At 47.4% G+C, this 22,866-nt stretch overlaps 1 protein-coding gene across 5 annotated transcripts in view; it reads right to left on the bottom strand.

Moving 5' to 3' along the window:
• Positions 1–11,951: 11,951 nt before the first annotated feature.
• LRP3 (LDL receptor related protein 3) overlaps positions 11,952–22,866 on the bottom strand; it is a 156,301-nt gene continuing 145,386 nt past the window's right edge. For all 5 annotated transcript variants that reach the window (XM_056525776.1, XM_056525774.1, XM_056525773.1 and 2 more), the window contains one exon: positions 11,952–22,607. In XM_056525776.1, coding sequence (XP_056381751.1) covers positions 21,798–22,607 — 810 coding nt within the window. In that variant the 3' untranslated portion in view covers positions 11,952–21,797. The remainder of the gene's footprint in view (positions 22,608–22,866) is intronic.

The following is a 22,866-nucleotide window of genomic DNA, read 5'->3' as shown; positions in this document are numbered from 1 at the left end:
CAGAGTCCCCCCTCTCTTCCCATAGGTATAGGCAGAGTCACCCCCTCTCTTCCCCGTAGGTATAGGCAGTTACCTCCCCCCCTCTTCCCCATAGGTATAGGCAGTTACGCCCCCCCTCTCTCTTCCCCATAGGTATAGGCAGTTGCCCCCCTCTCTTTTCCCCATAGGTATAGGCAGTTACCCCCCCCCCCCTCTCTCTTCCCCATAGGTATAGGCAGTTACCCCCCCCCTCTCTCTTCCCCATAGGTATAGGCAGTTACCTCCCCTCTCTTCCCCATAGGTATAGGCAGTTACCTCCCCCCTCTTCCCCATAGGTATAGGCAGTTACCCCCCCTCTCTCTTCCCCATAGGTATAGGCAGTTACCCCCCCTCTCTCTTCCCCATAGGTATAGGCAGTTACCCCCCTCTCTCTTCCCCATAGGTATAGACAGTTACCCCCCTCTCTCTTCCCCATAGGTATAGGCAGTTACCCCCCCCCTCTCTCTTCCCCATAGGTATAGACAGTTACCCCCCTCTCTCTTCCCCATAGGTATAGGCAGTTACCCCCCCCCCCTCTCTCTTCCCCATAGGTATAGGCAGTTACCCCCACCCCCTCTCTCTTCCCCATAGGTATAGGCAGTTCCCCCCCCCCCTCTCACTTCCCCATAGGTATAGGCAGTTACCCCCACCCCCTCTCTCTTCCCCATAGGTATAGGCAGTTACCCCCACCCCCTCTCTCTTCCCCATAGGTATCTGAACGAAATCTGAACGGAATCTGAACGAAAATACCGGCTGTGCTGGTAAAATACCGGTAGGGTGGCAACCCTAGCTAGGGTGGTGGAGCGGCTGAACCCACTGGGACCGAAAGGGCATCAGGGGGTACCAGGGGGTCTGGGGGAGCAGTGGAGCAGGCAGGGCAAGTGGGCTCAGCAGAGCCGGACATCTTGGTATCACAGTGCTTACAAAAATAATAAGTCACTGATGTTCCAGGTTTCTGACTAGAGGGAGGAACAGCTCTGGGAGCAGACATAATGGTGGAAAAAGAGATAGAGAGAGACTAGCCTTCTCACCCTGGTCTGTGTCCCCTGTTAGCTGCAGTGAGGAGATAAAAAAGACCAGCCAATAGAAAGGGAGGGGCGTGCCCGAAGTAAGGTACCCAGTAAAAGGCCCCAACATTGTGAAAATCACGCCCACGACGCTGATTGGAGGCTACTTCGCGCCCCTGGAAGCTCAAAGCCCTGTGGGTGGAGTTAAGACCTGCCGAGCAGGACTGTCATGGCGCCTGCTCCTTGTCCCGAGTGCCATGTCCAGTCCGCATAGAGCTCGGGGGAATAGAGCAGGCGGCCTAAACACCGGCCGACACGGCTGGCGAAAGTGAAAGTAAGCCGGCGCAGAAGCGCCTGGATGTAAGCCGCGGATAAGGCGCTGATGTAAAGCGAAAGTAAGCCGGCGCTGGAAGCGCCCGGCCCGAACAGCGCCGCGGCAGACAGCCGCATATAAGGCGCTGAAGTAGTTGCACCAAGCACACATAATAAAATAAAGTGTCCCCAGAAGTAAAGTGCCCTATAATATATGCCCCCTTAGGTGCCACTGTTCCCCCAGTAAAAAGATGCGGCCCCTGTAAAATGCAGCCCCATAAAACTGAAGGTGGGCCAAAACAGGGGGTCTCCAGAGGTTGCGAGTCCGTACCTATGGAGCTAAAAGGGGGGAAAGTACTTACCTCAGTCAGAAGAACTTACCTAATGGAGTCTTCAGTGAAGTCTTCAGCCAGCTTATGGTCCCCGCATCACGTCTGGCTGCTATGCGCGAGCGAGGCGAGCAGTGACATAGGGGGACCCGGACCCTTGAGGTACCACCCAGTCGCTGACCATTGGCGAGGGGGGTGAACAGCGCATTTACGCAATGTCTGTGCCCCCTTACTCGCAATGGGGAAACAGTGAACCGCAGTTCCTGAGTCCCCACCTGAAAACAGAAAAGAAAGGGAATAAAAAACTAACACGTCCCTATACTAGGAAAATAAAAAACAGAAGACCTGGACTGGAGAATCCAGACCATGTCCACCTCCTTCAGACACTAAGCTTAAACTGACTAGCTCAGAGCCTGAAGGCGGGTATATTCTGCTGGGAGGAGCTGACTTTTTTATTACCATAGTGTCACACCTCCTAGAGACAGCAAGATACACCCACGGTCTGTGTCCCCCAATGGAGCCGATAGAGAAAAAATTGTAAGAAAAACATTGATAAATGTCCGCCATTGAAATTAATGGCACTCTGCTGCAGCTGAATTTCTGTGTGGAACATTCCTGCAGAATTCCGCTCGGAAATTCAGCCGTGTGAACACAGTCTTACAGGGAGATTGGCTACTCTATTTTCTGCTAGGAGCTGCAGACCATTGGATAGCTGTTAGGTTATGAAAACAAACTGTACCTTTCCTGGAGCTAATGGTGGTTGCCAATCTTTATTTCTCAGCCAAAAGCCAAGGAGGCAGACCCAAGCTGCTCAAGTGCACACCTCCTTGCTAACCCTTACCTCCCAGCCTCTCCTTGACTAACATTCATAGCCCTGTAATCAGTTAAGGAGGGGCTGGGAGATTAAAAAGGTACTCCGGTGGAAAACATTTTTTTGAAATCAACAGATTTGTAAATAATTTCTATTTAAAAATCTTAATCCTTCCAGTACTTTTCAGCTGCTGTATAATACAGAGGAAGTTCTTTTCTTTTTTTAATTTCTTTTCTGTCTGTCCACGGTGCTCTCTGCTGACACCTCTGTTCATTTCAGGAACTGTCCAGAGCAGCATGGGTTTGTTCCTGCTATGGGGATTTGTTCCTGCTCTGGATAGTTCCTGACATGTACTGAGGTGTCAGCAGAGAGCACCGTGGACAGACAGAAAAGAAATTCAAAAAGAAAAGAACTTCCTCTGTATTATGTAAAAAATGTCCACCGGAGTACCCCTTTAAGCGAGAAAGTGTGCAAGGCTGTGGTACTTTTTTAACTTGTTTTAAGTTAAAGGCCTATGGGAGAAAATAGCACAAACTTTGTGAAGAGCATGGTGAATTTTTGAAAAACGGTGTTTGTTCAACAAATGCTAAAAAAAAAGTCTAGAAAAACACCGGAAAAGAACAAACAACCTGTGATCGTGTGCTGCTTTTTTTAAGCAGGGAGCCATGTTTTTACTAATTATGGTCAAGTCCTTTTAATATGTTTTTCCCCCTGGGGGCAGCTTAGTTGCAGAATTTTCTGGCTGGAAATCCGGCCGCATGAGTTGGGCCTAAAAGGCTTGATCAGGTGCAGACCAGGCCTATAAACACTCATTTAGCCGATGATAGTCCCGTGTAAAGGGGCCTTTAGTATATGGCAAAAATACAATTGACATGAGTGATAGCTGTGTAAAGAAAAGTAATTTTCGCCGTATAAGACGCACTTTTTCTTCCCCCCCCAAAAAAGTCGGTGCGTCTTATACGGCGAATACACCCCTATCGCGGCGGTCCCTGCGGCCATCAACGGCCGGGACCCGCGGCTAATACAGGACATCACCGATCGCGGTGATTATAGATGAGCGAACTCACAGTTAATTTGATTCGTCGCGAACTTCTCGGCTCGGCAGTTGATGACTTATCCTGCGTAAATTAGTTCAGCCTTCAGGTGCTCCAGTGGACTGGAAAAGGTGGATACATTCCTAGGAAAGAGTCTCCTAGGACTGTATCCCCCTTTTCCAGCCCAACGGAGCACCGGAAAGCTGAACTAATTTATGCAGGAAAAGTCATCAACTGCAGAGCCGAGAAGTTCGTGACGAATCGAATTTACTGTAAGTTCGCTCATCTCTAGTGGTGATGCCCTGTATTAACCCTTCAGACACGGCGATCAAATCTGACCGCCGCGTCTGAAGGGAAAGTGACACTAACCCGGCTGTTCAGTCAGGCTGTTCGGGACCGCCGCGGTGAAATCGCGGCGGTCCTGAACAGCCCGACTGAATAGCCGGGTTAGTGCTTACAGGACACCAGGAGGGACCTTACCTGCCTCCTCGGTGTCTTCTCCGTTCAGGGATCCCCTGTATGGCCGGCGCTCTCCTTCCTCGTCATCACGTTGTCGCATACGTGCGTCGGCGTGCGTGATGGCGGCGACGGAGAGCGAGGATACCCGGCCGGCAGCAGAGACGTTCCGGAGTGACGGCGACAGCGATGGAGCGACATCCAAGGCAGCGGTGACGGGTTCGGAGCGGCGGGGACACGTGAGTATTACCTCCTATGCAGTGGTCTTCAATCTGCGGACCTCCAGATGTTGCAAAACTACAACTCCCAGCATGCTGGGCGTGCTGGGAGTTGTAGTTTTGCAACATCTGGAGGTCCGCAGGTTGAAGACCACTATTGAGTTCAAAATCTTTATTTTTTTAGATTTTGCACCTATAAATTGGGTGCGTCTTATACGCCGTTGCGTCCTATAGGACAAAAAATACGGTACATACAATATACACATTTTCTGGTGTGGAAAAAAGGTGTAAGGGACATAACAGTCCTGAGCTACTATAATATAGATACTTTACAGCAACAGTAAATGTGGTGGATAGCAAGTTTTGGAGTTTTTCTGTCAAATATTATTAAATGTAGTTGTAGTGTCAGTGATATCTATATTTTTGCATTGACAGGTAGCTCTTTATTTAGCATGATGCTGAAAACTTCTCATTTACATGTTTATGGGTTATCTGGAGAAGAAAAACACTCAATGGACAGCAAATTATATATGAATTGATTGGAGGCATTCCGATGCCTATTCTATTATTAGGGGTTTGTGAGAATCTGAGAATAGGGAAAAAATCTGCAGCAAGTAATGTGTCAATAACTAGGACTGAGTAGCGCTGTTACTTGATATTAGACAACCCGTGTAGGTTATAATGTAAGGTTGCACTAAAGTTGTATTGCAGTTTGTAACAACATCGGGTCAATTTCCCAAAGTAGGTAATGGAAGAATTCCATTGCAGAAATTTTAACGCAACCTAATCGTGTGGTCCCACTCTTACTTTTGATCTTAATTGAGTATAAGCATTGCCTAATGGGTAATTGCATATACGGAAATATAATGATCTATGTTTACACACTATAACCATTAGTACAAAAAAACATAATTTTTTTTTAAAACAGTGCGTGCACTTTTCTAGAGACTTAAAAAAAACACAATATTAGATTGTATGCCCATTTATTTTGTTTTTATTTTTCAAAAAAAGACTGATGTGTTTTGTAGCCATCTAAAATAATGGCTTTTAAATAATACAATGTGTAAATTACCACTGAGTTCAATTAAGCTCAATAATTGGAAAAAGGCAGCAGTTTTTTTTTTACAATTTTTTTGCACTGCAAAACTGCAAACAAACTGCAGTTTTTTTTATACAAAAGATGGATTAAAAAAAAAACTAAGGGTGAACATAGCGTCACAAAGATATTTTATTATCCCCAAGCATGGTTTGACATGGGTGACCCAAACTGAGAACTATATTATGCCACCGTGAAACCAACTGTGCTATCAATAGACCTTTCCTACCCATCAGCCTAACTTCATGGAAATCACTGAATGGCATAGTGCTCCCAGGTACACCAAACCCCTTCACCTCAGTATATTAGAGGTGTTCTTGGATCTAGCTAATAACATCTTTGTCACGATGCCGGCTGGCAGGAGGTGGATCCTCTGTGCCAGAGAGGGATTGGCGTGGACCGTGCTAGTGGACCGGTTCTAAGTCACTACTGGTGTTCACCAGAGCCCGCCGCAAAGCGGGATGGTCTTGCTGCGGCGGTAGTGACCAGGTCGTATCCACTAGCAACGGCTCAACCTCTCTGACTGCTGAAGATAGGCGCGGTACAAGGGAGTAGACAGAAGCAAGGTCGGACGTAGCAGAAGGTCGGGGCAGGCAGCAAGAATCGTAGTCAATAAGGCAAAAGCAGGAGGTCAAGTACACAGTATGGACAAACACAGTAACGCTTTCACTAGGCTCTAAGGCAACAAGATCCGGCAAGGGAGTGCAGGGGCAGTGATCAGATATAGTCTGGGAGCAGGTGGAAGCCAATTAAGCTAATTGGGCCAGGCACCAATCATTGGTGCACTGGCCCTTTAAGTCTCAGGGAGCTGGCGCGCGCGCGCCCTAGAGAGCGGAGCCGCGCGCGCCAGCACATGACAGCAGGGGACCGGGACGGGTAAGTGACCTGGGATGCGATTCGCGAGCGGGCGCGTCCCGCTGTGCGAATCGCATCCCCGACGGCCATGACAGTGCAGCGCTCCCGGTCAGCGGGACCGACCGGGGCGCTGCGGAGAGAGAGACGCCGTAAGCGCTCCGGGGAGGAGCGGGGACCCGGAGCGCTAGGCGTAACAGTACCCCCCCCCTTAGGTCTCCCCTTCTCTTTGTCCGGTAACTGCCTCCCCTGGGATGAGGACACCGGGAAAGAATGGAGGGTTTCCTCAACGGAAGGCAGTACAGCAGGAGTGGGAATGGGGAGGGAGGGCAGAGGGCGAGGCCTGGCACGGGGCAGTGTGACACCAGGACGGGGGCCATGAGGAGGCACCGAGGCTTGCCTGACTGGACTGGGAGGGGGGGAGAGGCACTTCTTATGGCGGGCAGAGTCCATAAAGACCTTAGGGAGACCGGTTACAGGGGGAACCACAGGGTCACGGCAGGGAGTACTGGGAACCGGTTTAAGGCAGTCCTTGAAACAAGAGGTACCCCAGCTCTTGATCTCCCCTGTGGACCAATCCAGGGTTGGGGAATAGTGTTGAAGCCAAGGTAGTCCAAGGAGAATTTCGGAAGTGCAATTGGAGAGGACCAAAAACTCAATTTTTTCGTGATGAGGTCCGATGCACATTAGGAGGGGCTCCGTGCGGTAACGCACGGTGCAATCCAACCTGACTCCGTTGACCGCGGAAATGTAGAGTGGCTTGACGAGACGGGTCACCGGGATGCGGAATTTATTCACCAAGGAATCCAGAATAAAATTCCCAGAGGCACCGGAGTCCAAGCAGGCCACGGCTGAGAGGGAAGAGTTGGCTGAAGGAGAAATCCGTACGGGCACCGTGAGACGTGGAGAAGCCGACTTAGCATCAAGAGACGCCACACCCACGAGAGCTGGGTGCGAGCGTGCGTTTCCCAGACGTGGAGGACGGATAGGGCAATCCACCAAGAAATGTTCGGTACTGGCACAGTACAGACAAAGATTCTGTTCCCTACGGCGATTCCTCTCTTCCTGGGTCAGGCGAGACCGATCCACTTGCATGGCCTCCTCGGCGGGAGGCCTAGGCGTAGATTGCAATGGAGACTGTGGGAGAGGTGTCCAGAGATCTAAGTCTTTTTCCTGGCGGAGCTCTTTGTTACGCCTAGCGCTCCGGGTCCCCGCTCCTCCCCAGAGCGCTTACGGCGTCTCTCTCTCCGCAGCGCCCCGGTCGGTCCCGCTGACCGGGAGCGCTGCACTGTCATGGCCGTCGGGGATGCGATTCGCACAGCGGGACGCGCCCGCTCGCGAATCGCATCCCAGGTCACTTACCCGTTCCCGTCCCCTGCTGTCATGTGCTGGCGCGCGCGGCTCCGCTCTCTAGGGCGCGCGCGCGCCAGCTCCCTGAGACTTAAAGGGCCAGTGCACCAATGATTGGTGCCTGGCCCAATTAGCTTAATTGGCTTCCACCTGCTCCCAGACTATATCTGATCTCTGCCCCTGCACTCCCCTGCCGGATCTTGTTGCCTTAGAGCCTAGTGAAAGCGTTACTGTGTTTGTCCATACTGTGTACTTGACCTCCTGCTATTACCTTATTGACTACGATCCTTGCTGCCTGCCCCGACCTTCTGCTACGTCCGACCTTGCTTCTGTCTACTCCCTTGTACCGTGCCTATCTTCAGCAGTCAGAGAGGTTGAGCCGTTGCTAGTGGATACGACCTGGTCACTACCGCCGCAGCAAGACCATCCCGCTTTGCGGCGGGCTCTGGTGAACACCAGTAGTGACTTAGAACCGGTCCACTAGCACGGTCCACGCCAATCCCTCTCTGGCACAGAGGATCCACCTCCTGCCAGCCGGCATCGTGACAGTAGATCCGGCCATGGATCCCGCTGAGGTTCCCCTGCCTTCTATCTCTGATCTCACCACGGTGGTCGCCCAGCAATCCCGACAGATCGCCCATCTAACCCACCAGCTGTCGGAAGTGTCCACCATGGTGCAGCAACTTCAGTCGCAACTTCTGCCTCTGCTACAGCAGCAACCATCTCCTCCGCCAGCTCCTGCACCCCTTCCGCAGCGAGTGGCCACTCCTAGCCTCCGCTTGTCTCTGCCGGACAAATTTGATGGGGACTCTAAGTTTTGCCGTGGCTTTCTTTCGCAATGTTCCCTGCACTTGGAGATGATGTCGGACCAGTTTCCTACTGAAAGGTCTAAGGTGGCTTTCGTAGTCAGCCTTCTGTCTGGAAAAGCCCTGTCATGGGCCACACCACTCTGGGACCGCGATGACCCCGTCACTGCCTCTGTACACTCCTTCTTCTCGGAAATTCGAAGTGTCTTTGAGGAACCTGCCTGAGCCTCTTCTGCTGAGACTGCCCTGCTGAACCTGGTCCAGGGTAATTCTTCCGTTGGCGAGTACGCCATACAATTCCGTACTCTTGCTTCTGAACTATCCTGGAATAATGAGGCCCTCTGCGCGACCTTTAAAAAAGGCCTATCCAGCAACATTAAAGATGTTCTGGCCGCACGAGAAATTCCTGCTAACCTGCATGAACTCATTCATCTAGCCACTCGCATTGACATGCGTTTTTCTGAGAGACATCAAGAGCTCCGCCAGGAAAAAGACTTAGATCTCTGGGCACCTCTCCCACAGTCTCCGTTGCAGTCTACGCCTAGGCCTCCCGCCGAGGAGGCCATGCAAGTGGATCGGTCTCGCCTGACCCAGGAGGAGAGGAATCGCCGTAGGGAAGAAAATCTTTGTCTGTACTGTGCCAGTACCGAACATTTCCTGGTGGATTGTCCTATCCGTCCTCCACGTCTGGGAAACGCACGCTCGCACCCAGCTCTCGTGGGTGTGGCGTCTCTTGATTCAAAGTCGGCTTCTCCACGTCTCACGGTGCCCGTGCGGATTTCTCCTTCAGCCAACTCCCCCCTCTCAGCCGTGGCCTGCCTGGACTCTGGTGCCTCTGGGAATTTTATTCGGGAGTCCTTGGTGAATAAATTCCGCATCCCGGTGACCCGTCTCGTCAAGCCACTCTACATTTCCGCGGTCAACGGAGTCAGGTTGGATTGCACCGTGCGTTACCGCACGGAGCCCCTCCTAATGTGCATCGGACCTCATCACGAAAAAATTTAGTTTTTGGTCCTCTCCAATTGCACTTCCGAAATTCTCCTTGGACTACCCTGGCTTCAACACCATTCCCCAACCCTGGATTGGTCCACAGGGGAGATCAAGAGCTGGGGTACCTCTTGTTTCAAGGACTGCCTTAAACCGGTTCCCAGTACTCCCTGCCGTGACCCTGTGGTTCCCCCTGTATCCAGTCTCCCTAAGGTCTTTATGGACTCTGCCTGCCATAAGAAGTGCCTCTCCCCCCCTCCCAGTCCAGTCAGGCAAGCCTCGGTGCCTCCTCATGGCCCCCGTCCTGGTGTCACACTGCCCCGTGCCAGGCCTCGCCCTCTGCCCTCCCTCCCCATTCCCACTCCTGCTGTACTGCCTGCCGTTGAGGAATCCCTCCATTCTTTCCCGGTGTCCTCATCCCAGGGGAGGCAGTTACCGGACAAAGAGAAGGGGAGACCTAAGGGGGGGGGGTACTGTTACGCCTAGCGCTCCGGGTCCCCGCTCCTCCCCGGAGCGCTTACGGCGTCTCTCTCTCCGCAGCGCCCCGGTCGGTCCCGCTGACCGGGAGCGCTGCACTGTCATGGCCGTCGGGGATGCGATTCGCACAGCGGGACGCGCCCGCTCGCGAATCGCATCCCAGGTCACTTACCCGTTCCCGTCCCCTGCTGTCATGTGCTGGCGCGCGCGGCTCCGCTCTCTAGGGCGCGCGCGCGCCAGCTCCCTGAGACTTAAAGGGCCAGTGCACCAATGATTGGTGCCTGGCCCAATTAGCTTAATTGGCTTCCACCTGCTCCCAGACTATATCTGATCTCTGCCCCTGCACTCCCCTGCCGGATCTTGTTGCCTTAGAGCCTAGTGAAAGCGTTACTGTGTTTGTCCATACTGTGTACTTGACCTCCTGCTATTACCTTATTGACTACGATCCTTGCTGCCTGCCCCGACCTTCTGCTACGTCCGACCTTGCTTCTGTCTACTCCCTTGTACCGTGCCTATCTTCAGCAGTCAGAGAGGTTGAGCCGTTGCTAGTGGATACGACCTGGTCACTACCGCCGCAGCAAGACCATCCCGCTTTGCGGCGGGCTCTGGTGAACACCAGTAGTGACTTAGAACCGGTCCACTAGCACGGTCCACGCCAATCCCTCTCTGGCACAGAGGATCCACCTCCTGCCAGCCGGCATCGTGACACTCTTGATGCCTCTCAGAAAAACGCATGTCAATGCGAGTGGCTAGATGAATGAGTTCATGCAGGTTAGCAGGAGTTTCTCGTGCGGCCAGAACATCTTTAATGTTGCTGGATAGGCCTTTTTTAAAGGTCGCGCAGAGGGCCTCATTATTCCAGGATAGTTCAGAAGCAAGAGTACGGAATTGTATGGCGTACTCGCCAACGGAAGAATTACCCTGGACCAGGTTCAGCAGGGCAGTCTCAGCAGAAGAGGCTCAGGCAGGTTCCTCAAAGACACTTCGAATTTCCGAGAAGAAGGAGTGTACAGAGGCAGTGACGGGGTCATCGCGGTCCCAGAGTGGTGTGGCCCATGACAGGGCTTTTCCAGACAGAAGGCTGACTACGAAAGCCACCTTAGACCTTTCAGTAGGAAACTGGTCCGACATCATCTCCAAGTGCAGGGAACATTGTGAAAGAAAGCCACGGCAAAACTTAGAGTCCCCATCAAATTTGTCCGGCAGGGACAAGCGGAGGCTAGGAGTGGCCACTCGCTGCGGAAGAGGTGCAGGAGCTGGCGGAGGAGATGGTTGTTGCTGCTGTAGCTGAGACTGAAATTGCTGTAGCTGTGACTGAAGCTGCTGTAGCTGCGACTGGAGTTGCTGTGTCATGGTGGTCAAGTACGACAGCTGGTGATCTTGTTGGGCGATCTGTCGGGCTTGCTGGGCGACCAGTGTAGTGAGGTCGGCGACAACTGGCAGAGGAACTTTAGCGGGATCCATGGCCGGATCTACTGTCACGATGCCGGCTGGCAGGAGGTGGATCCTCTGTGCCAGAGAGGGATTGGCGTGGACCGTGCTAGTGGACCGGTTCTATGTCACTACTGGTGTTCACCAGAGCCCGCCGCAAAGCGGGATGGTCTTGCTGCGGCGGTAGTGACCAGGTCGTATCCACTAGCAACGGCTCAACCTCTCTGACTGCTGAAGATAGGCGCGGTACAAGGGAGTAGACAGAAGCAAGGTCGGACGTAGCAGAAGGTCGGGGCAGGCAGCAAGAATCGTAGTCAATAAGGCAAAAGCAGGAGGTCAAGTACACAGTATGGACAAACACAGTAACGCTTTCACTAGGCTCTAAGGCAACAAGATCCGGCAAGGGAGTGCAGGGGCAGTGATGAGATATAGTCTGGGAGCAGGTGGAAGCCAATTAAGCTAATTGGGCCAGGCACCAATCATTGGTGCACTGGCCCTTTAAGTCTCAGGGAGCTGGCGCGCGCGCGCCCTAGAGAGCGGAGCCGCGCGCGCCAGCACATGACAGCAGGGGACCGGGACTGGTAAGTGACCTGGGATGTGATTCGCAAGCGGGCGCGTCCCGCTGTGCGAATCGCATCCCAGACGGCCATGACAGTGCAGCGCTCCCGGTCAGCGGGACCGACCGGGGCGCTGCGGAGAGAGAGACGCCGTAAGCGCTCCGGGGAGGAGCGGGGACCCGGAGCGCTAGGCGTAACAATCTTCTTTTACACAAATTAATGAAACAGGACATATACCTTTTTTTTACACATAGAAGGTGCTGATGATTTTTGGCCACTAAATGCATATTTATTTCATCAATTACATTAACTCATCGTGTAATAAGCTAATATAATATACTTCTCTAACATAATTTGTGCATAAAAAAAACAACTTTTGAAATGTCATATAGATAAGGAGTCTGGGTGCTAAGACCTTCACTGACTGCTAAAAAGAGCGCTTAGCTTAGCGCTTCTCTCCCCATCTCTCTCCATACTTTCTATAGAATCCATCTCCTGCAGCAAAAATGGAGATGGGGAGAGAGGCGCCTGGCTGAGTCACTGAGTAGGAACTTTTACTGCTTCCTTCAAGAGGATGAAAACCTGGTGATCAATGTCTTAGAACAGCTAACGCCATGTAACTATGATTCCATGACTATGACCTATATCTTCTAGAAGTAAAGAATAAAGTGATGGCAAATGAGTAGTGGACATATGACATAAAGTAGCGTTGATGGTGTTTTCTGGAACTTCTGTAAGCCATCCCAAAGAAGAACGAGGCAGACAGCTTTTCTCAAGCCTGAAAAGGCAGATAACAGGGAGCAAAAGATTTCACTGGCACAGTACATGACAATAATATAGAGTTCAAGTTCCTGGATATACTAAGGGTACTTTAGTTACACAAAGTGAATGAAAATCAAAGGCCTCATGCAGGGCTGGTTCTCCCTATAGTGCACTTTCGTGGGGGGTGCTCTTCCGCCGGTGTCAGCAAACTACAGCTTCATTCAGTGAGCAATTCGCCTCACCGAGCGATTCACATCAGCATTACTCTCCCGCCCCTGTCACACTGGCAGTACACTAAGCGATCCAACGTGCAAACCGCTGGCCTCCCGCAGCCCATAGTGCCAACTGATAGCGCCCCCATCTCTTCCCCCGCTGCTTCTTATGTTGTAGGCAGCACGCAGAGCACCCCCGTCGTCATGCAGCGCTCCACTGACAGCATCTTCAAAGCAAACACCACTCCCACCCCTCCTCATCAAACTGGAAGAGTGTGGCAGGCAGTGCTCCACTAATGGTAACCTCTGCCACCCAAGCCAGTCGAACCCCCCCTCCCCCTCATCATTCTGCAGGAGCACTGCCTGTGTGGCCCTGAGATGTCCCTGCTTACAGCTTCAACTGTCGAGTGGCCATACCTCGCTGGAGGGGTGAAGACATGGAGGCTGGAGAGGAGTCAGCACGTTGTGAGTGCTGCCTCTGTGCATCCCCAGCACCTCATCAGCAGCAGGCCACAACGGTGATTTGGATTCAACGCTGATGGTGGCTGCATGTAAGGACGGTGAGGAGATCAAGGATGGGGGGGAATGTATTTTAAATGGATTTATGTATGATGCGCATGTATGTATGATGTGTGTATGATGTATGTATGATAGATGGGTATGTGTATGTATGATGTGCGTATGCATGTATGATGTGGCACTGACTACAAGGTTAAGACTCTAAAACTTAGCTTTTAATAACATTCTTTAAAATCATATATCCAAAAACTCATATCAAAAAAGGGAAAAGTGCAAAAAATTGTTATATTCATTATTACATACTTCTGTATTCAGCCGCCATCAATATCTAGTAGCTCTCAAAATTCTTGCCATAGATTCACGTGCATCCAGGCTCACTCTTACTGATACTGTATATAAGCTTCAGTATTTAGGCCCATTCATAAAGCAAGCTCTGTTCACAGTCTCTATTAAACTCTACTAAATAACAGGCTGTTCGCTTATTTCATGCAGCACAGAAAAATATTTCTAGCGGGCCTGGATGCACGTGAATCTATGGCAAGGATTTTGGTTATGGAGACAATACACATGACAATTTTGGGACATTGGTCTTGAAAAATGGATCAAGCCTGGGCAATAGTGCATATATGGGGAGTGTGAACAGGGAACTACTAGATATTGTGGCTATCAAGATGGCGGCTGAATACAGAAGTAAGTAATAATGAATATAACCATTTTTTGCACTTTTTTGATATATCATTTTAAAGAATGTAATTAAAAACAAAGTTTAAGTGTCTCAACCTTGTAGTCAGTGCCACATAATTTTTGAATTGAGATTAACTCTTTGGATCAGTATAGACTGTGATCAATTTTGTGTATTATCACACATAAGTGCAATATATATGTAAGTGTTATGTTCATATGTAGGTTTGATGTGGTATGTGTATGATGTATGCATGTATGATGGATGTATGATGTGTGTATGTATAATAGATGGGAGTATGATGGGAATATGTATGGTGAGAACATTCCTTCCTGTATACTGGTATTATTGGAATTATTGGCCTCAGTATACAGGATTTGGTCGGTAACAGTATGATGGTAATAAGTAAGGTGATAATATTCCTCCCTGTATGCTGGTATTATTGGTCTCATTATACAGGATTTGGTCAGTAAAAGTATAATAGTGTGATGTATGGAGATAATATTCCTCCTTTTGTACTAGTATTATTGGTATTATTGGTCAGCATACAGGATTTGGTCAATAACAGTATGATTGTAAAATGTATGGTGATATTTGGTAGCTATGGGGGAGATTTATCAAAACCTGCATAGAGGAAAAGTTGGCCAGCTGCCCATAGCAACCAATCAGATCGCTTCTTTGATTTTTCAAAGGACCTTTTAAAAACAAAAAAAGCGATCTGATTGGTTGCTATGGGCAACTGGTCAACTTTTCCTCTGCACAGGTTTCTCCTGCTACATGATTTATTTAGAGGTTCATGTTTCTATCATGGGAAATTGTCTTACTTATGTTAATGTTTGACAGGTAACTGCTCAGAAAATAAGTGACATGTCACTTCTTTACCATGTGGACACATGCTGAAACTGCCTTTTAAGTCAATGGGAGCTTTAAGGTCAAGCTCCGCCCATGCAACTCGCAGCTCAGAGATAATTTGCACCCACAGGATATAAATGTAGCTTTATTATAATTTCTAAGGTTTTGATAAATCTCCCCAATTGTCATTAAAGTATGGGGGACATCACAGTGAAAAAGTTGCTACATTTATTATAAAGTGCCTTGTATGTGAATTAGAGCAACATTGATACCTTTTAAAAAAATTATACATTTTATGATCTGTACAAATAACATGATGCTAGATTTTCTTTATGAATAAACATACTGCATGTAATTCTCATCCTAGAGGAAAGATGCACCAGAATAAGTGGTAAGAGAAAACGGGACAGAGGTGGTAAACCTTGACTTCATATCCTTTGCTTTTTAACAGTATATGCAAAGCTGCATAGGCTATAATCCACTCTTTCTTTTATTTCATTTTTTTTAAAAGACATAGTTTTAACCATTTTAACACGCTAGTAACTAGCAACGGGTTTCCCGCTGCAGGAAACCCGCTGCGTATTACGCTACCATTCATTTGAATGGGTCCGTGGACAGTCTGCAAATCTGACCTGAATCTGTGGACCCATTTAAATCAATGGTTGCGTATCTCACAGCGGGATTCCCACAGCGGGCAACCCGCTGCTAGTAATAGCGTTTGAACGCACCCTTAACCCCTTAAGGACCAGGCGTTTTTCATTTTTTGCACTTTAGTTTTTTCCTCCTTACCTTTAAAAAATCATAACTCTTTCAATTTTGCACCTAAAAATCTGTATTATGGCGTATTTTTTGTACCACCAATTCTACTTTGTAATGACATCAGTCATTGTACCCAAAAATCTACGGCGAAACAGAAAAAAAATCATTGTGCGACAAAATTGAAAAAAAATGCCATTTTGTAACTTTTGGGGGCTTCTGTTTCCACGTAGTAAATTTTTCATAAAAAATTATACCTTTTCTTTATTCTGTAGGTCCATACGGTTAAAATGATACCCTACTTGTATAGGTTTGATTTTGTATTACTACTGAAAAAAAATCATAAATACATGCAGGAAAATTTATACGTTTAAAATTGTCATTTTCTGAGCCCTATAACTTTTTTATTTTTCCATGTTCAGGGGGCTATGAGGGCTCATTTTTTGTGCTGTGATCTGAAGTTTTTGTCTGTACCATTTTTGCATTGATCGGACTTTTTGATTGCTTTTTATTCATCTGTTCATGATATAAAAAGTGACCAAAAATGCGCTATTTTGGACTTTGGAATTTTTTTGCGCATACACCATTGAACGTGCGGTTTAAAAAGCGGTATAGTTTTATAATTCGGACATTTCCGCACGCGGCGATACCACATATGTTTATTTTTATTTAAACTGTTTTTTTTTATTCTTGGAAATGCCGGGTGATTCAAACTTTTATTAGGGGAAGGGATCATTGAAAGGCTTAATGATTTTTTTACACTTTTCTTATGCAATATTATAGCCCCCAGGGGGGGGCTATATGTACTGCTCTTTACCACTGATTGATGCATCTCCATAGGAATGCATCAATCAGTGTTTTCGGCGATTGAATGCTCAAGCCTGAATCTCAGGCTTGAAGCATTCATTCGGCGATCGGACAGTGCAGGAGAAGGTAAGAGACCTTCCTCCTGAAGTACAGCTGTTCGGGATGCCACTATTATACCGCAGCGATCTCGAACAGCTCCCTGAGCTAACCGGCACATTTTACTTTCACTTTTAGCCGCGCGGCTCAGCTTTGAGTGCGCGGCTAAAGGGTTAATAGCGCGGCACCGCGTTCAGTGCCGCGCGCTATTAGCGACGGGTCCCGGCTTCACTATGACGCTGGGCCCGCCGTGATATGATGCGGGGTTACCGTGTAACCCCGCGTTATATCACGGGAGAGGGACTAGGAGCGTAAGTTTACACCCTTGGTCCTTAACAGGTTAAAGGGGTATTCCAGTATCAGAAAATTATATTTATATAGAACTACTACCCAAACACATGTAACTTTCTAATATAGTGTTATCACAAATTGCATTGGTTTAAACATGTTTTGCCTGACTTACCCCTAACATGAAGTTGTATAGTCCTTTCATTGTCAGTGTGGTGTTGTCTCAGCAGCTCCCTGGCTCCTCCCTCCCAAGGCAACACATAATCCTCTGCTAGCATAGGAGGCATTGTTGGAACTTGTCTCTGAGCTAAAGCCATGCCCCATAGGTAATATCAATACCTTTCACTGGCCCCTAAAGCTCTAGTCACCATTTCTTCCCAGCCCTGCCATATATAGATAAGTGGGAGGGAAGGAGGGATAAAACTTTTTTGGGACATTTAGGGGAGAATGAAATGTGTTTACACCATGCCGCCTTGTGCTGGACACTGCTACAGGCCGGTGGAGCAGACAGGTAGATGAATACAGCAGCTGCTGGATGACAGACTTTGTAATGGTGTGCTCACATATGGCAGATTTGTATTAGAAATTTCTGCAACTCAAAAACAGTTCCCTTTATCTGAATATGAAAATTTCTGATGGAACAGTTGTAGAAATGTCTGCGACTAACTTGTCATGTGTAAGTTCATGTTTACGGTATGTTTACACATGCTGTATACGCTGCAGATACTGGGGGTAATTTACTAAAGTAATCCTGACAGTTTTTCTCGGGTTTTACCCCAAATTGTGTCGCGTGCTTCGTGTGGCAGAATTTGCGACCAAAAAATCCAACCAACCCAGTCAACTCTCCATTTTACTCAGACAACCCTAAAAGGGCGCGTGGTCATTGGGAAAAGGGGATGTGACCGCCATAAAGGGGGAATGGTCCTGACATTTTCGAAAAATGGTCAATGGTCTATGAGAAACTATCTGTAGCAGCTGTAAGCAAGGCACTGATTAAAAGCAATGCATACTGGGAGTTGTTATATTGAACAGCTGCTGCTCAACAAGGAAGTAGTGATTTCTGACACTGGCTGAAAGAAATGAGTTTTTGGTGATTTCAGAACTGAGGCAGACATCAGAAAACACCTTTTCAGCTAGACCTTTGATATACGTGGTGACACATTTATGACTGCAAGTTCTGTAATACATCTGCCATAACATGCATTATTACAGTTCAGGTGTGGCTCTTCTGATTTGCACAAATTTTGTGATCTTAAACATTTCATAAATGTGTCTAAACCCTAGTCAGGCAGCAAACCATGCCCACTTATTAGTCCACTTTTACAAAATAATGTGGATAATGTGGAACACAATTGCCTCCAATTTCTGGTGCAAATGGTTAATAAAAATATGTCTCACAGCAAATTAGATAATGGGCCAGAATTACTGGTGGACAGAAAGTATCTGGTTTTCCTATAACAAAAAATCACAGCTCACTACCAGTAGGATGCTACTTATGAAGTGGCAGTGAGCTGCCCCTGCTGTTGTGCAGGCTGCACACACACCCAGTGGTATTCTTTGCTAATAACCAGAGCAGAGGATGGCTTTAAAGGGGTACTCCCACCCTAGACATCTTATCCCCTATCCAAAGGATAGGGGATAAGATGTCTGATCTCGGGGGTCCCGCCGCTGGGGACCCTCGCAGTATTGCATGCGGCACCCACCTGTTTTTTGTGCGGAAGCGCTGGAGGGTCTTAGTCGCGACTACAGAAACGGAAGTCCGTGACGTCAGGACTCCGCCCCCGTATGACGTCACGCCCATTCCCTCAATGCCTATGGGAGGGGGTGTGATGTCTAGGGTAGGAGTACCCCTTTAAAGAGTGTTCCTTGCACTAGAGGATCCAATACGAACATGTATTACACTAATTTATTGTGGTCAATGATATATAAGCAGTTATCTCTATGCCCCAATGTATCACTACCTTCATTTGATAGTAAAAGAAACCTGTTTATGGCCTTTATGACCAACAACAGTATAGAGGATGAAAAACAAAATTATTAAAAAACTTCATACCTAGATTTCTTTTCATATATTTTCAAACATATAAATAAATATAATTTAAAAACAACAAAATATCAAAACTTGGTAACATTATAGGAGATCATAAAGTACATACATCTCACATACATACACCTCACATTTGTAGTACCAGTTTATATCTCAGATTTGGTGCATTAGGGATAGCCCATGATCGTGACATGTATTGGCCAACCATTTATTGAAGAATAAAAACGGTATTGAAATTTAGACTCCATTAAATACACTGCTCAAAAAAATTAAGGGAACACTAAGATAACACATTGTAACTCCAAGTCACTCACACTTCTGTGAAATCACACTGTCCACTCAGGGAGCAACACTGATTGACAATAAATTTCACATGCTGTTGTGCAAATTGAACAGACAACAGATGGAAATTATAGGCAATTAGCAAGACACCCCAATAAAGGAGTGGTTCTGCAGGTGGTGACCACAGACCACTTCTCAGTTCCTATGCTTCCTGGCTGATGTTTTGGTCACTTTTGAATGCTGGCAATGCTTTCACTCTAGTGGCAGCATGAGACGGAATCTACAACCCACACAAGTGGCTCAGGTAGTGCAGCTCAGCTCATTCAAGATGGCACATCAATGCGAGCTGTGGCAAGGTTTGCTGTGTCTGTCAGTATAGTGTCCAGAGCATGGAGGCGCTACCAGGAGACAGGCCATTACATCAGGAGATGTGGAGGAGGCTGTAGGAGGGCAACAACCCAGCAGCAGGACCGCTACCTCCGCCTATGTGCAAGTAGGAGAGGAGGAGCACTGCCAGAGCACTGCAAAATGACCTCCAGCAGGCCACAAATATGCACTCAAATGGTCAGAAACAGACTAAATGAGGGTGGTATGAGGGTGGTATGAGGGCCGATGTCCACAGGAGGGGGTTGTGCTTACAGCCCAACACCTCAGGATGTTTGGCATTTGCCAGAGAACACCAAGATTGGCAAATTCGTCACTGGCGCCCTGTGCTCTTCACAGATGAAAGCAGGTTCACACTGAGCACATGTGACAGACGTGACAGAGTCTGGAGACACCGTGGAGAACGTTCTGCTGCCCGCAACGTCTTCCAGCATGACCGGTTTGGCTGGGGGTCAGTAATGGTGTAGGGTGGCATTTCTTTGAGGGGCCACACAGCCCTCCATGTGCTTGCCAGAGGTAGTCTGACTGCCATTTGGTCCTGAGATGAGATCCTCAGACCCCTTGTGAGACCATATGCCGGTGCGTTTGGCCCTGGGTCCTCCTAATGCAAGACAATGCTAGACCTTATGTGGCTGAAGTGTGTCAGCAGTTCCTGCAAGAGGAAGGCATTGATGCTATGGATTGGCCCGCCCGTTCCCCAGACCTGAATCCGATTGAGCACATCTGGGACATCATGTCTCGCTCCATCCACGTTACCCCGCAGACTGTCCGGGAGTTGGCAGATACTTTAGTCCAGGTCAGGGAGGACATCCCTCAGGAAACCATCCACCACCTCATCAGGAGCATGCCCAGGCATTGTAGGGAGGTCATACGGGCATGTGTAGGCCACACACACTACTGAGCTTCATTATGACTTGTTTTAAGGACATTACATCAAAGTTGGATCAGCCTGTAGTGTGGTTTTCCACTTTGATTTTGAGTGTGACTCCATATCCAGACCTCCATGGGCTGATACATTTGATTTCCATTGATACTTTTTGTGTGATTTTGTTGTCAGCACATTCAACTATGTGAAGACGAAAGTATTTCATACGATTTGTCAGCACATTCAACTATGTGAAGACGAAAGTATTTCATACAATTAGATCATTCATTCAGATCTAGGACGTGTTATCTTAGTGTTTCCTTTTATTTTTTTGAGCAGTGTAAATCAATAATGCAAAGAAAGACATACTTGTTGAAGCGATTTTTGAAGGGAATCCACTTGTGGCTCCAGCTCTCATACAGTAGAACAATTTGACATGCAATTCTATGTAGTACCTTATTATGCCTTGTATTCATCCTGTTACCAAGCAGACACCCTTCCAACTCAAGGCTCTTGCCTCCTGTGTCTATAAGGAAATTGGGATCTGCACACTCTACCCAGTCACTGCTGCCATGGACTTGTCATTCTTTGACTGCTTTTCAGTCCTTGAAAGATATCTGATTCATTTGGAATTTCACAGTAAAATAGGTTAAAATAAAAAAAATCAACACAAACATTTCCCATAGAAGTTGTGGAATTATTTTTGGCTACACATTGTCAGGTGTTTAGGTTAGATGCACCCACAATTTTGTTGGCAGTTTTTTTGTTTTAAATTTTGGGGTATCACATAATGTGGTTTTACATGCTTTTTTGTCATTGAAGTCAATGGCAACCATTGCAACAGACACATGTTTCAGCATGATGCATCTTAATTACAGCAACTTCCAAACCACAAGAAGGACAGAAGATACCAAGGTACCCAACAATGGTGAGTGGTAACACATATGCTATTGGTTGCATTGTCCCTATGGACATATCATTGACTACTTCTAGTCTCTTGTGGGTTATCAGTTCAAATCTCTATGTCTAAATAATTTGGGTACAATTTAGCCATTATTTATGCAACATCTTTGTTTTTTCATCAGGCAAATAGGTAAATTCACAATTTTTAGCAGATTTCTTTCCTTCCAAATACCAATAAACATAAAGTGACCCTGGGTAAGATGCAAAAACCATCATCATCATCTAATGAGGTATAAAATTTTATGTGAAAACGACTTTTCCACTAGGTACCATTCTACTCAATGCCTCTCTGGGGAAACCTCTAGCGCAGTGTGCACCAACATGTGACTATTCATTTCCTACAAAACTTTATCAGCAAACCAACTGGGAGCTGAAGTTATTCAACATATAGCAGTCACAGGCTTACTGCTCTAGATTAACACAAAAATCATTACATGGGTTTTGGACATGTATGATATAAAAATATATGGTTCATGCTGAAATATGGTCTTTTCAAAAAAGTGTAAAAAATAAATTAAGCCACTGATAGAAAGCAATGTAATTAGCAAATTATTAAGGATTCATCATCACTAATGCTGCTTTCTGAAAGGGGATGAGAGGTCTGTGGCGTTGGCACCACCACTGAGTGTTTATAATGGTCATGTACCCCCAAAGGCTCTTCATGGCAAGAAGATGCACAGCTACGTGGCTGCTCATTCACCTGAATTTGGACATTCGTTGAGCTGTCATAGTGGCCAGAGTTTTTTAAAGGCAATTGTAATGGGTCCTTGTTATGTTTATGGCTATGAGTTGTGCTGCTTAGACCAGCAGAAGTCCTTTCCGTTACAGGCACCAGATAAAAATCGTCCAAGTGTTCAGCCGAAGATGTCTCTCCAAGAGTTACTCCTGTGTCTTCCCTTACAGCTGGATTAAAATAACTGTGGCAAGAATTTTCTGAGTCTGACAATGCAGAAGACAATTCTGTCTCCAGCTGTATTTGTGCATCAGAGCAAGTCTGTGGCAGAACATTTAACAGAAGCTGCTCTGCAACCCCAGGTTCATGATGCAAATGGTCATCAACAAAATCAGAACTTTCTCCCTCTTCACTGGAAGTTTGAGTTTGTATGTTCAATGTCTCTGGAGGGGTCAAAGCATTTGGCCAGGTGTCTTCACTTCTGCCAATGTCTGTCTCGTCAGACTGAACCTGTGATAGGAGAGATGAGGTCAAGAGAGGGATTTGTCCCCTTGCACGTGGACGATGGAATAATCTATTCCAAAGTCTTCCCAAACGTCTTCTGGAGGAAGCCCTTCTTGACGAATGTCTCCTCATTTGTCGGCGCATTGCTGTACGAATATTTTGTAGCATCGAAACCTGGAAAAAAAGAAATGCAAGGTTAATGGTGAAAAAATAAGATACATTTCTAAAATTAGATGAAAAAGATTTTCACATCAAAGACAACTAATTCAAAATGGGGTCCACCTAAGGAGCGCTTTTTTTTTTTAATGGGTTAAACTTTTTTTTAAGGGGTTAAACTGCCAGGATCTGAGGTCTCTCCAGTCTTGTAAGTTAGCGCAGGGGCCCGTCTGTTATACTGACAGCCGAGCTCCTGCGATTCTGGCAACAAGACTGT

This window comes from Hyla sarda, chromosome 6, assembly GCF_029499605.1.
Source record: "Hyla sarda isolate aHylSar1 chromosome 6, aHylSar1.hap1, whole genome shotgun sequence".
Classification (NCBI taxonomy): domain Eukaryota; kingdom Metazoa; phylum Chordata; class Amphibia; order Anura; family Hylidae; genus Hyla; species Hyla sarda.
The sequence above is the reverse complement of the archived record's forward strand: the minus strand, read 5'-3'. Positions and strand labels throughout refer to the sequence as shown.